Consider the following 14,545-nt stretch of genomic DNA (forward strand, 5'->3'; position numbering starts at 1 on the left):
ATTTGAGCAAAATCACCCCGTGTATCGTTTTCAGCATTATATGTTCTGTAAGTTTTCATATCAGCGCATAATGGACAATCTATACACCGATGACAATTGATTTTGCCAACTGGTGCTTCAAAAAAATGGTCGAAGGCGCAAGGGGTGAGACCCATGCAATTTGACTCTGACACTTGACCCCACAAGCCTCCTTCAAACTCATTCCGTGTCAAAGGTTCATTCTTTTTTTGCGGGGCCCAAGTGCAGACAGACGCTGTAATCTGAAGCTGTTGCATCTCACAGGACCAAACTGTCCTCCTGCTGTGTCTTGTCCAATCACGCCCATTGTCTGCACAACAGCTGCAGAGCTGTGAGACGACGCAGACGGACAGAAAAAGAATGACTGATGAGCGGCGGCGCACATTGAGTTTGAGCTGTCCAACCCAGATGTAACTAATGACATTAATAACGGCTGATTTCCATTTAGATACGCAGCCATTAGTGATAGCTTTAGCTGCACCTGTATTTCTCAACTCTGAATGTCTGCTCCTTGGGAAATGAGCATAAGTACACAAATTATTATTATTATTATTATTATTATTGCTGCAGTACTGTAGCTTCCTCCTGAAAACTAAACCCAGTCATCACGACAGTCGTTACTGAACACTCCTTAAAAAAACAATACGGACCGCACCACAGAAGAAGAGCAGGGCCCGATTTAATGATGCAGTGTGAACAAGTAAGTTTTATTTATCACTTTCTGTATATATATATATATATAGCCTTCTTCATGTCAAGTTTATTCATAATTTTCACTTTTATGGGCAGTAATACACCTCATATACTCACTATATTATAATTCTGTTTGCTATTTAATAACGTAGGCCCGTGTTATTGCATTTATTGATGATTTCAAATAAAAACGAGTTGATATCACTAACATAATGATGATAAACTGTCTCTCCTATGCAGTTTAGAGGAGAAGGATGAGGATAATGACCTCCACAGTCATCGGACACGCCCCAGATTCTCTCTGCTTTCCCTCTTTACTGTATATCGTCTGCTTATGTATTGATCTCTACCTAATGCCTTTTAATATGTTTTATTGTACAATGAATTTACAAAGTTATTTAGTCGTTACCTCTGAAATATTAAATCTGCTCCAACAAGTGAAAATGTGTGTTACTGTGTTGGTCTGTAAACAATCACGTTCTTAAAGTATTAAACCACTAATGTATTTTAAATGACATGACCACAGAAATGTTTCACTTACATTTGTTGTTTAAGGAGTCACGACCCATGTGTGTGCACATTAATGTGGAATCGTGGTGGAATGATAAACTTTAAACTTCTCTCTCGTTGCGTTAGCGAACATTACTTGCCCCTATTTCAGTAGATTACATAACGTGAATAAATGTTAGCCTGAAGAAAACTTGAAGACGACAACCCTCATGATCATCAAAAAGTCATTTCAGACCCTGCTCTTACATTAGAGTTTTTTGCAAGTGCTCCATAATGATTGAATGCAAGTGCTTGAATATGGAAACTACATCTGTACCCATCGTTATAAGATCATCTCGGGCCAATTAAAACGACCTGACTGACAATTGGAGTGAGAGTTTAGACAATTTTGAGGATCTTCCCAGATACATCCCTGGGGGAAAATGTGTAGCGTAGTTATACTTTGTGTTATTTGTCATGTGTATTTTCCTGTAATCAAGGGCGACTGTGGCACTGTGGTTCAGAGGCAGAGTGGGTCGTCCTCCATTTGAGAGATTGGCGGTTCTATCCCCACCTCCCCCGGTCCACATGTCGAAGTGTCCTTGGGCAAGACACTGAATCCCGAATTGCTCCCTGTGCTGTGCATGGGTGTGTAAATGTGGTGTGAGTGGTTACATTAGATTAGATGGTTTGTAGATGTCCACTGCCATCAGTGTAAATGTCTGTGTGAATGGGTGAATGTGACAAACACTGTGAAAGCGCCTTGAGTAGTCAGAAGACTAGAAAGGAGCTATATAAGTACAAGTCCATTTACCATTTAGCTTTGAAACTTCGATAAAAGACATAACAATGGAGAGCTTCAATCTGCACAGCCTCTCATCCTGATATACAACCGACGTTGACCAGTTTGATTCTGTCAAAGAAAATAGGCTCTCATGGACATTTTGGTCTCTTTCAGGTTCTCTATATTCGCCAGCATCTCCCAGTAAGACTTTGCAATGAGAATGTCCGATACAGTCGACACTGAAACGATGAAGGTTTCCGAAGCTGCCGACACGGTGCCATCTCCAAAAGACAACCCCACCAAGTCTGAGGTCACTGACCAGAGCCAGAGCAGCAGAGATGAACACGGTAGCAACAATAAGAGGGATGCACAGGTAAATAGATTTTTGTTTGTCCCTAAAAATCCTCCCGTAACTCCCCTTAATATATACACACACACACACGCGGTAGTGTATAGTGTTTTTCCTCAACCTGTCACGTTGTCGTCTAGTCAGGGAGGTTAGAGGTGTCGGCAGCCTGACCAGACCAGGAGTGGTTTCTACTATTCTTCCACACTTATATTCATGAAATTTCAGTAACAGTCAACGTCAAACACAAACTGCCCTTGGGATCTCCTGTCACCTGCGACATTCAAGGTGATTTTCCCGGCTGCTTCAGCAAAAAAAAAAAAAATCCTGAAAAGTATCATCTGCACAGACTGAAATAATAACGCGGGGCTTGACTCTGCCTTGCCACTCACCGCCGAAACCGAGTGTGGAAAAGACAATTTGTTCGTTGGAACTAGTAAATCTCATGTATCCTCCATGGGAGACGTTAAAGCAGCAGATCTACGGGGGATCCAGGGCAGCTGAGATTACTTTCAAATAATCTGCTAATTAATTAGGTCTCCATGTCATTGCGACAAATGCGCTTTGGGACTTTGCGGAAAACGTTCACTTGTTAATTTGGCTCTGAAAGTGAAACTGCCGCTGACTGATTTGCGCCCGCAAATGGCGGAAAGCGATGTAAAGTGTCATCGAGTGTGGTCAAGGAAACCAAATCCAGGAAAGGAAAGGGGATTGTCTGTTTGGCTGCAGCCCTAAAAATAGGATTCAGGCCAATCTGGCCTTGTGGTTGGACGCAGGCAGAGCGAGGAAGTCAGGCAGGCAGATAATCTGGAGCCCAAATCCTGGCTTACCTACCAACTTCCTGTGTCTGTTACCCCCGAGTAACAGAATGACACCAGCATGGGGGGAGCTGCAGGGGTGAGAGGAAGGAGGGGACGCAGGAGGTAGAGGGAGGGAGAGCTGGGTCGAGAGGTTTGTGGGGATGAGGGATCAAGCAGAGGAGGTGGGCGAAAGAGCACGGGAGATGTTGGAGGAAGGAAGGAAAGCAGAGGGAAGACTTAAAAGAAGCCTGAAGATGGAAGTGGCGGATTGATTTATCCTCTTTGAATCATTCTACTCAACCTTTTAACTACCGGCTGAGGTGATAAAGGAAGTCTGGTCCAATTAACCAATCAGAGCAGAGCTTTTTCGGGCGGGGCGCTTAAAGAGACATGCGCTAAACCAGAGCGTCTCAGACAGAGGGTGACTACAGGCATATCAGACAGACAGTATGAGGGGTTTTTTTAGCATTACAGCCTAACATACAAGTATGAACCTGAAAATGAGCATAACATGGGATCAAAATTCAATGTGCTGATTTGAAGTGAGAGATGGAAATTTGCTGTGTCTCCGGTGAAAACCTCTCCTCCCACATATCCCCTTAAAAATTGACTTTGCATGCGTCCCTGCCTCCTCTATTTTGACCTCTCCGAATGCAGGATGTATCTAGCTACTTCGTTCCCCTCCTTCTCCTTTACCCTAAAACCCACCGTGGCGTAATTATTCCGCGGTCACGGGATGTGTCAAGATATGCTGACGGCAAATAAAACCCTGACCTTTCTCCTGGTAATATCGAGCAGTGGAGGACGTGGAGCTGATACCGTCGCTCTGTGAAAGGGCGTCGGTTAAATGCCTGAAATGCTCATCGTGGGAGAAATGGATGGAGGTAGGGAACTGGGGTAAGAAAAGAGGGAGGTGGGGAGGCGGCAGTAGGTGTAACGTGGAAAAAGCATTCCGGCAGAGGAAAAGGGGGTTGGGACAGACCGGGTGACTTTGCCACCATCTGCCTCCAGCTCTCTCGGCTCCGTCCTCTGTGGCAGGACAGGTGGCTGGTGGCCGCCCTACTTCTGCTGACTTCAGCCCTTTCCCTCTCCCCCTTTCCCATTCCTTTATCTCCTGCCGGCATTGTTCATTCCCCACCGGCCCCCACGCCGCTCAATTAGCTGGTGTAGCGGTGCGCTCACAGTCCCAGCCCTCTCCTCCTCCCCTTCCCCACCTCTCCTCTCCTCCATCCACATCCATACTACCTGATATAGAAAGGGGCGCAGCGGGTCACAGGCACTGGAGATGGGCGAACAGCGGTCCATTTCAATTTTTTATAGGTGTTATTTGGCCCTCGAGCTCAACGAGGGAGGGGAGGGTTTGTCCTTTTGATTTCAGAGGACAGGTGTGAAGGGCAGAGCGGCGTGTGTGCACATGTGTCTGCGCGCTTGCATGTTGGGATTAGGAAGCAGAGGACTGGGCTCTGTGACAATTTTGCCTGAAATGGCTCCTGCCAGGTCTGGGCCCCCCCCCCTCCACTCCTCAATGCGTGCTACTGAGAGACCTTCTGTTTATACGTACACACACACAGAGCCACCGGCGCGTGAAGCACAGAGGCACCGAGCTGTCTCACACACTGTTGGGCGGCCAGTCTCTCTCTGCTTTCTGCACCTCACCTCCAGCGCCTGGGTCTGATTCACATGACAGCTAAATGGAGCCAGGAGAAACACATAAAACTGACCCGAACCGCTCGCAGCCTTTTGTTTTCTGCAGAGCGTGCGTGCGTGTGTGGAAGGGGCTCCAAAGTGCAGCCCCTTCAGTAGCATATGCTCTGCAAATTAATCATGGCGCTCTACGGAATTTTCGATGACTTTTCCGCAGATCGATGCTGCTAAACGTTGTTCTGTGCGCTTAAATTGTTTTTATGTTTCGGAACAGATGTTAAAACACCAGCATTACAGCAGGGTTATTTGTTTTTTTTGCTGTCTTAGTATGAATTGTTTTGCAGAGCTAATGGCGCACGCATGCACAAAATGTAGGCCAGTCATATTTAATTCAAACTTCTCCACTTTCTTAAAATCCTCCTCCTCCCAACCATCACCACCACCACCACCAATCTCCTATGGTTCGTTTGATTTTTCTCCCTGTGCACTTTTCCCCCTGCGCCCCTCCCTTACCTATGGACAGCCTGTGAAGTACTCTAAGGTACGGTACGCTCGACATGCATGTTGTGCAAAGGATGCTCCAGCCTGTGTAATGTTTGCTTGGATTAAGTTGGAAAGTTGTCCCTGTGTTTGCTGTCAAGCAAGTTGTCATTGCACACATTGCTGCAGACATTTAGAATGAGTTCAGTGCAGTATGTTGAGACATCATCACATGAGTGATAGCGGAGGTTATGTGTGAATTCTGCCTGCGAAAAAAAAAAAAACTGTTCTGAAGTGGACGTTTACTTGTGTGCCTGCTGTGTTGCTGTTGTTGTTCTGGACTGGGGCTTTATGTGAAAAAGCTTACTCACAATTTTTTTTAATTTAAGATTGTTCTGATGAAGTTATCTGAGGGAGTAGATCTGCATCCGCTGGTGTACAGTTGTGTTTGCAAGCGAAAAGCTCGGTCGCTCGGGGGGGAAAGTCTTGTCAGCTAAAAATGAAAAATATTGAAACTGTATGGTTTGCTTGCAAGAATCGATTGTGCTCGCTGGCTGTTTCTGTTTTACTTTGGCTTGTCACTGGGATGATATTGATGCAGTTGTGAGTGTGTGTGTGTGTGTGTGTGTGTGCATGGTTTTAACTGTGCCCACCTACCTGCACCCCCTCCCCCTTAGTCCAACACCAGGCTAAAGCTCGTGCGGAGCCTGGCAGTGTGTGAAGAGTCCTTTCCTTGCCCTATTCCTGAGCCTTCAGCAGCACCTCAGGTAAAGATCTTTAAATAACAAGAGTGTATTCACCTTAGGGATGTGCTGGTAGACCAGTTCTACTATTTACCACGGTGAAATATCGTTATGGTTGGTACCAAGCAACAACTTCTATTACTGTCAAATCCCATGACTATCGCTAACACGACTTTATTCGCCTTTTAACCAGCCGGAGTAGAACCGAAAGCTCTAGCTACTCTGGCCGTGACTTGCTATGCTAACATTAGCGAGCTAAACTACAGAAGTGTGCCTAGTCTATGGGTGCCTGAGTCTCAACGTTTAGTTGAGAGACGGCATGCATTTTACGTGACTGTAATAGGAAACTCTTCTAACTAGACTAACTTAAAGACGTAGGTTCATACAAAGAATTCTTCAGTACTAATTGGATTTGGGTTATTCCAGGTACCATACCACTTTTGCTCCGATATGAAAGCGGTTGTCAGGGAACTAATGTTGTAAATTTTCAAAGGAACCCTCTAACCTGGCGCATTATTAATAAATATTAATAGTTGCATTAAGAATTGACTCCAAAGCCGTTTCATTCATGTAACTTACATTAACGTTAATGTAACACTACAGCAGAAACACAGTAAAGTGCAACTTTACGGTAATTTGGAGCGTTATGGCGTTAGCGTTTTGGCCACAATAACCGTAGCGTGAAAATGTGATACCAGCACATCCCCAATGCCCATGCAACCACTCTGTTCATGTGGAGTAGAATTCATCCCAGTCATCTCATCAAGCCCGGTGTGACATTGGGGGTTCTCAGCCCATGTTCAGAGCGCTGAACTGCTGACCAGGGATCAGTTCTTCATTTTCTGCTCATTACAAGTGAGCAGGTAGACCACTGATGCTTGATTAGCGGCCTTTTCGTCTGACAGCTATGATTAAATACCTGCCAGTGGCCCGCTCGATGAAAACATCACATCATCAAAACAAGAGTCCAGAGCTCCAGCGGCGTTAGTTTGTTAAATCAACTCTTCTTTTTACGGCGCATCTCCGGGTAAAGGCCCCCCTCTGATCCAACTTTCTCCATTACATGCCACTCTGCACAGCTCCTGGCATGCTTTCACACACACATACACACAGGTGTGTTTGTTCCAGACGTTTTTCAGCCACTCAGCACCGAGCGCCGTAACCAGAGGGCGGTGTTATTCCCACAACAGTCTTGCATCGTCTGCACTCACACGACGTCCTGTATTACCGCCATCAATCATGTGGAGGAAATTACAATTTCCACACGTCAGCTACAGAGAGCTGTGGAGCGCTCTAATTGAATACTCCTGATATTTCCCTCGCTACCGTTATTGGGCCCGGAGTCGAGACTCCTTCTGCGGCAAACTAACCTAGAGGGGCGCGGTAAGGCAATAAAGAAAGAACAGAGAAAACACGTGAGCGAGAGTGCACATTCAGCTGTAAGATCACCGATTCCCATTCAGACCTCTTGATTTATCAAATCTAAACACTTCCCATTGTTCACCACTTCACATTGTGTCTCCACTGACAGTTTGTACGCATTAACAAAGGGCTGTCCAAGACATCCGCGCATCCTGAAAATCTACATCTGTCCCCACATTGTACGCCTGGCTGTCAATTCCAATCAATGGCCGATAGTCAAGGGCCTCTGAATACACGCTTCACGTTTTTTTTTTTTTGTTTTTTTTTTTTGTTTTAGACTGACAGCATGTTCATTACATATTCAGAGGGCCGTCGTTTCCACGCTGTTTTTCCCTTTATCTCGAGGTAAATGGATGTCAGGAAACAAATGAGGCAGCTCGCAACAGCTGCACATCAACCGGGCGGCTTCCATGTGATGCCGAGGGTGGCATTAAGTAGCAAACATCACCACGGCGTGCCAGGGGGAAAAAAAAATCCCTTTTGCTTTGACGAACACACACACACACACGAATATGAACCCACTGTCACTTACACAACACACAATCCTCTACTCATTTTCGCTCTCTCCCGGTCTCGCTCAGGCAATTAGTCAGTCACGTTTCTCATTAGCATATTACATTCTCCCATATATTCACAACGTCTAGAAATGAAGGAGAACGCAGCGTCTCATTATCGTGCTTCGCAGCTGTTATAGATATCAAACTTGTGACCTTTTTCGCTTGTGAGCTGCTCTCCCACCACTAGGTCACCCCTTCTCTCACTCCTTCATTCATTCATTTCTCTCTCTCTCTCTCTCTCACTCACACACACACACGCACACACACACACACACACACACGCACACACACACTTGCAGACTCTCAGATGTTAGCTTCCCAGAGTTGTGTTTAATCCACTTACGGTGCACTGGCAACCCCTCTCCTCTTTTCAGCTTTCCTTTCAGCCTTTTGTAGAATTGCCTGAAAAGCAAATCAGATACTGCTCTATGTCGAGTGCGTGCGCACACTCGTTTGTGTGTGTGTGTGTGGCGAGGAAGAGCCAGCTGGGGTAAATCAAGGCCATTTTTAATAGATCTCGCAAAACATCCACACCATCCATTTAGATTGCAGCACATTCGATTTTCAGAATTTTTACAGTTGGAGGGGGATTACAGCTAACTCCTCATTCTGTTGATTTTTTTTTTTTTCAGAACGAATGTGCTGCGTTGTTTAATTCTGGGCTCAGGTTCATGTTTTATTCAGGTGGTTTAATAAAAACAAGCTAATCTGACAGATTAATTTCCATTGTGATTTGGAATTTACGGACGCAGGCGCATTATTACCAGCAAAGGAGACCGGATTGGATGATAAACCAGGCGAGTTTAAGTGTCTTGCAGTGACCTCTTTCGCCCATGCTATTCTCTAATTAACCTAGACCCTCAGGCAAGATCGTAGAGAACTGAACGCCTCATATTTAATGCCTTTCTAAATGAACGCCTCGCGTCTGCTCTCGGATCAGAACGCACTTAGGTCACATTAGTATTCGAAGCTCTTGTAAAACGCTGACACTGTTGCACTCGTGTCGTAACTTCTCCACACAATCACACACACGCAGTCAGGCATTTAATAAGACATCAGCAAGTTTCACACACCTACTGTACCTCCTGAAATCGTCAATCTGTGATTTCTGTCCTCGCTGAACAGGATGGATTCCTTCTCCAGTCCTTTGAAAAGGAAGATCGAGCCACACAAGACCAAGCTGAGAAAGAGGACAGCTGCGATAAGGTGGACAAACCTGAGAAAATGCCCAGAAAAATGCTGTCACGAGGTAAGGAATGCACGTAAACCTGCGGCAAAGTGCTCGTTTCAGGAGGTCTATGTTGTTTTCTCTCCTTCGTACACATATCGCCATATTTACGTTATCGATTAGATTATAAGATTAGAAAGAAGACCCGACGGGACTGACGTCAGTGAAACCGCGTTTCCATCACAGTCACAGGAGCTGAAATCTTTCCATCAACACCTCAACTTTCTTTACATCATAAACAGCTGGGGCCTCATTTATAAACATTGCTTACTCCCAAAAAGGAAGCTTGGAAATATGCGTTTGCTTTTCCCATCCCCCCCAAAATTAATTTATGTATAGAAAAGCTGACAGGAGAATATGTGCACATCTAAAAACAGATCACACTATAGATTATTTATATAAATACATATATTGGTGGCAGTGTGTCACTGGAGGCAAAGTATTGAAATTAATCCAAGATGCTTTCATAACACTTACCACGTCACTCAGACCAATTGCAGCCTTCTAATCATTAGATCTTTTACCGTGTCACAAGGACCAGCCAGTCCTAAACTTTCCTTTCCCCCCCCAGCACCGTGCCCTCCGGTTTGTCCAAAAGCACTCCTCTGTTTTAAACGATATCTCATTATGGGCCGATAATTGGCGTGATTCAGTTAATTGCGAGAAGCTCAAGGTGTTAAGCAATTATACGTACTCCCAGGGGCGTATAAAGGTGTCTGCTTCCCTCTGTGGAGCAACACCACTGATGAGGCAGCCTCCAATTATAGAAATCAGACACCCACCGAGGGGAACAAGCTCTGGTGTCCCCTGGCTCCCACCGACGGGTCCCATCCCTTTTTTGTTGGCGCGCAGGAACAAGCTTTTTCACGGTTAACTTTGTCATCCGACCACTTCCTCATTTCTTAAGTGGTTCAGCCGGCAGCGCTCACTGTCGCTCATGCCGCCACATTTCACGCTGGTCACACCAATAACCGAACGGCACGGGTCCCCGAGCAATGTCACCCCCTTTGAAGTGTCTCTTTTCCGATGCGCAGTCTCACTTTTCAGGGTTTTTTTTTTTTCTTCGCAAATAGTTGAATGACAAGCTGATTAAGTTGCATATCAATATTCACAACGGGTGTTTCATCAACGCTTTATCACTCATTTGGGGGGTCCTTAATACTCATAAATACAATTAGATTCAGAGAATGACATACATTTACGTTTACGTTTCTGGGGTTATATCCATAGAGGTTTTTTATATATATATTTTTAAAAAAGAGACCTGTGATGCATCGCTTCATTTCAAAGGTCACCTCATTGATCACTGAAACAACATCTGTCTCTCTTGGTTAGATTCCAGTCAAGACTACACAGATTCAACTGGCATAGATCTCCATGAGTTCCTGGTCAACACGCTGAAGGGCAACCCCAGGTAGGCTCAACAATACTGTACACACACACACACACATAACCTGGCTGCTGCAGTGAAACACTGGCCCTCAGGAGTTCATCTTTTTGAGCCTAAAGGCCTGGTCACACCATTACATTGGACTCGCTATGATTTAGTGGATTCACTCGCAGAAATTTTAGCTTAACTTTGGTGAACTCGAGACTGAGGAGCTCCGCCAACCACAAATGTGTTGACCTTTGGAAAGTATGGAGAGCTGGAGGGTCCAAAAAAGGAGGAAGCTATCGTAGCTTATCAGGTTCGTTGCACATGTTGCTTCTGGCTTCCTGGATGCTAAATTAACCTTACCCTTTGCCTTTGATTGGCGCCTACCTGAGGCCGGGGTCGGTTAAGTTCAAGCAGGAGGAGTGAGACTGGTTAGGTTCAGGGTGAGAATATCAGGGTAAGCCAATAAGAGACAGAGTAGGACGGGGTCATGCAGAGGAAAGAAAAAAAAAAAAACGCTTCCTGGATAGGTAATAGAGTAGCTAGCTCCCTGCTGGCTAGCTCGTTAGCGGTTAGCTTACTAATTTGAGTATTCACCAATTAGCCTCTGTGTCACCAAGACACACAGATTCATACTTTCTCGTGTGACCAGGCCTTTAGAGATCTTATTATTACTATCTGAACATGGATGATGTTTCTTTTGACCCGATAAGTAAACAGGTTTTGCATTTAAGACGTCTCATAAACAATCTTCATATGTGTCGTTTATTTAGGGATCGAATCATGCTACTGAAGTTGGAACAGGACATCTTGGATTTCATCAGCAATAATGAGTAAGTATATTTTATTAAGATCTTTTTGTTTCAGCAGGTGTCAACCAGAGACGGAGAAATTACAGGTCCTGTATCATGAAGTGATATTTCCATTTCTTAAAGAGACAGGCGCTAAAAGGGAGCATTTCAGACAGAGGATGAATATAGGTATATTCCGAGACCGTATGAGAAAAATAAAGTGTTTTTTTGTTGAACATTAAAGCTGGTAGAAACCCAAAAATACTAGTATGAACCTGAAAATTAGCATAATATGGGACCTTTAATTAGTGTAGTAGTTTCAGACGGGAGTGAAAACTTTTCCATCAAGTTAAAATATTCTTCTGAGAAGGCTCCCTAGAATACGAGCACAGTGCGGATCTTTACACTTTCAGATGGGCCGTGCTTGATGTCACACAATTAGGACGAGCAGCTGTTCCTCGCCTCGGCTGTTTCATTTGCGACTTCTCTGTAGAGTATAGTCCTGTTTGAATGTACTGTGTCGAATCTTTCGAGAAGAAGGAGACTGTGACCTTACGATCGGCTGCTCAGGTCACCAAATTCTTCTTTTGGTGTACTCGGAAGTATAAGATATTGAGTTTGGAACACCATTACTAATGTAGTCATGTCGGTCGAGAGTTCCAGAGGGATTTTAAGTTCTCCTCCAGTGAACTCAGAAGGGCTTTGAAACATTTTTTCAAAACAGACCCAAGAGCACATATATCCTTACAAGGTAAAACAACAACAGACTTCTACCAGATGAAACGGGCGTAGCTTCACTCGCTCTAACTCCTCTTTCCCAGCATACCACTTAAAATCCGTCGACCATTAACCACATTTATGTCTCCCTCTAGAAGCCAGAAGAGAAAGTTCCCACCCATGACATCCTACCACAGGATGCTGCTACATCGAGTGGCAGCCTATTTTGGCATGGACCACAACGTGGACCCCAGCGGGAAGTCAGTGGTGATCAACAAAACCACCAGCACCAGAATGTGAGCCTCTCTTCGCTCTTGTGATGAAGTTTTACTGACCTTTATAGAGTAAAACATAAGAATTGTACCACACTATCACTTTGCCAGTTAATTAGCGGTGAATTTAACGCAATCAGTCGACACATCCGTTAGTTTGCCGCGCTGGTCATTGGTTGCAACATATGTCGCTGTCAGCATCTGCCTGAAATTAAGGCGCCTTCTGAAAACACTTGTGAATTCCCTCACCGACAGACCCGATCAGAAATTCTCAGAGCACATCAAGGATGACAGGGCGGACGATTTTCAGAAACGCTACATTCTCAAACGAGACAACTCCAGCTTTGATCGCGAAGACAGCACGGTAGGTGTTTTTTTTTGTTTGTTTTGGTGTGTGTGTGTGTGCATGCGTGTGTGTGTGTGGTTTTTTTTTTGGGGGGGGGTTCCACCAAGCTGTCACTTTCATTTCTGACATGTTCGTAAGAGTGGGACAATCTGGCGTCCCTGACATGGCTGCTAAAGATGTATGTGTGTGTGTGTGTGTCCTTGCCAGATTCGAATGCGTTTGAAAGCTGACAAGAGGAGCAAATCGATGGAGGAGAGGGAGGAGGAGTACCAGCGAGCCAGAGAAAGGATATTTGCACATGATGTGAGAGCTGTTTGTGTAGGCGGGGTTGGCAGGGGGCGGGGGGGGTGTAGGGTGGTGGGGGCATGTTGCACAAATCTTTGTGTCGTTTCTATTCATGTGCAAATTCAGTAGAATTCTTGCCACCAATTACCACTGCTGGATTTATGAATCTTTAGACGGGGGTCCCTCTGATGTGGAGCCAAACCTCAGTCGCTTCTGAATCCAATTTTCTAACTAGACCTGTGAGCAGGTCCAAGTATCTGTGCAACGTGTGATACTGAATAATGCTGTGGTCGCATTCAGGAGGATGTTTAAAGCACAGAGCCGTGAAATGTAGTCACCAAATATAAACAAAAAAGAAAATCATCGGAGATAACAATAAGAACAAACTGTCCTTTGAATTATCCGCACCCCCTGGAATAACTGTCATTTTCATTTCCCCCCGCAGGGAGATCACTTCATACTTGATAGAAGGTAAGTAATAAAAAAAAACCATTAATTCACATGACCGCAGACTTTGCTTCACCTCACATGGAATAATCATTGAGTTCCAAAAACCTCCATCTAATATGGATGATAAATTGTCAGTTAATTGTCCAAAGTAGAAGTGATTAGGTCCTTTTTAAAAGTGCAACTGAAGCTCTTCAGATAGCGTCGACTTTCAATGATGTTCAATCACTTTTATAGTTTTCCTGTCAGAGCAGCAATTACAGTCCGATCCGTCATGTTGTAAAATGGTGGATATCTCATTTTGTCAGCGCCCCGCTTTTCGCTAATACCTCCCTCTCTCCTCCCTTCAGCGCTCAGGATGAAGGCGCATGCATGAGCACCCAACAGAGGCGGCAAATGTTCAGGTAGGTCCAACCACCGCCACCAACACACCAACACACCACCCCACCCCCCACCCCGTCACACACCATTCAGCCCTTTCAGAGGCTGAACCGCAGGCAGAGAAAAAAACCCTTTGAATCGCCGTCCGCCTTAATCGCAGGAGTGCTGATCTGAGGATTTGTTTTCCGCCGCACAGGAAAGCTTCTGTTAAATCGGATTTTCTGCCCATGTGGGGCGGCCTGTTTTAACCAAAGCTCGCCAATTACACCATGAGACTGTTTTTTTTTTGTTCTGTTTATTTAAATGTCATCTTTGATCGATCAAGTGTCGTAGAACACATGAAAGTAACGTTTGTTTGGAGAAGATGTTTTGTTCTAGCTAAATCTACACGGCTGAATGTGGTATATATACACATCCTTTTTGCTTTTCTAAACAGTTATATGCAGGTGTCTGGTTTTCCTCACTTTCCATGAGTCATTTTGTGGCAAAAGATCGGGAAACCTTTGAGTCAGCTACTCACACATTTTGAGATTAGAGCCGCTCATTATACACTACCTGATGGTGGTCGGAAAAGATTGAAATGTTGAATTATTAAAGATTTCTAGCTGTAAGCGCTGCAGACAGTGTGTGGGAGTTTTCTCTCATTGTTTTCCAGATTAGAGCCGAAACGATGAGGCCATTAATCAATTAGTCACTTGACAGAATCTGTTAGCAACTGTTCTTAATA

General features: G+C 44.8%; 1 protein-coding gene across 9 annotated transcripts in view; it reads left to right on the forward strand.

Annotated features, from left to right (window-relative positions):
* r3hdm1 (R3H domain containing 1) overlaps positions 1 to 14,545 on the forward strand; it is a 45,038-nt gene that overhangs the window by 11,228 nt on the left and 19,265 nt on the right. For 8 of the 9 annotated variants that reach the window (XR_014593748.1, XR_014593749.1, XM_083937637.1 and 5 more), the window contains exons 3-13: positions 2,159 to 2,357; positions 5,298 to 5,315; positions 5,932 to 6,021; positions 9,102 to 9,225; positions 10,540 to 10,618; positions 11,353 to 11,412; positions 12,243 to 12,383; positions 12,615 to 12,723; positions 12,913 to 13,008; positions 13,436 to 13,461; positions 13,788 to 13,841. Coding sequence is in view for 7 of the 9 variants with exons in the window: in XM_083937637.1 (XP_083793763.1) it covers positions 2,199 to 2,357; positions 5,298 to 5,315; positions 5,932 to 6,021; positions 9,102 to 9,225; positions 10,540 to 10,618; positions 11,353 to 11,412; positions 12,243 to 12,383; positions 12,615 to 12,723; positions 12,913 to 13,008; positions 13,436 to 13,461; positions 13,788 to 13,841 (956 nt within the window). In the remaining 2 variants the exon portion in view is untranslated. The remainder of the gene's footprint in view (positions 1 to 2,158; positions 2,358 to 5,297; positions 5,316 to 5,931; positions 6,022 to 9,101; positions 9,226 to 10,539; positions 10,619 to 11,352; positions 11,413 to 12,242; positions 12,384 to 12,614; positions 12,724 to 12,912; positions 13,009 to 13,435; positions 13,462 to 13,787; positions 13,842 to 14,545) is intronic. The other variant, XM_083937640.1, reaches the window with a different exon arrangement.

The sequence above is a fragment of the Echiichthys vipera genome (assembly GCF_963691815.1).
Source record: "Echiichthys vipera genome assembly, chromosome: 23".
NCBI classification, from domain to species: Eukaryota; Metazoa; Chordata; class Actinopteri; order Perciformes; family Trachinidae; genus Echiichthys; species Echiichthys vipera.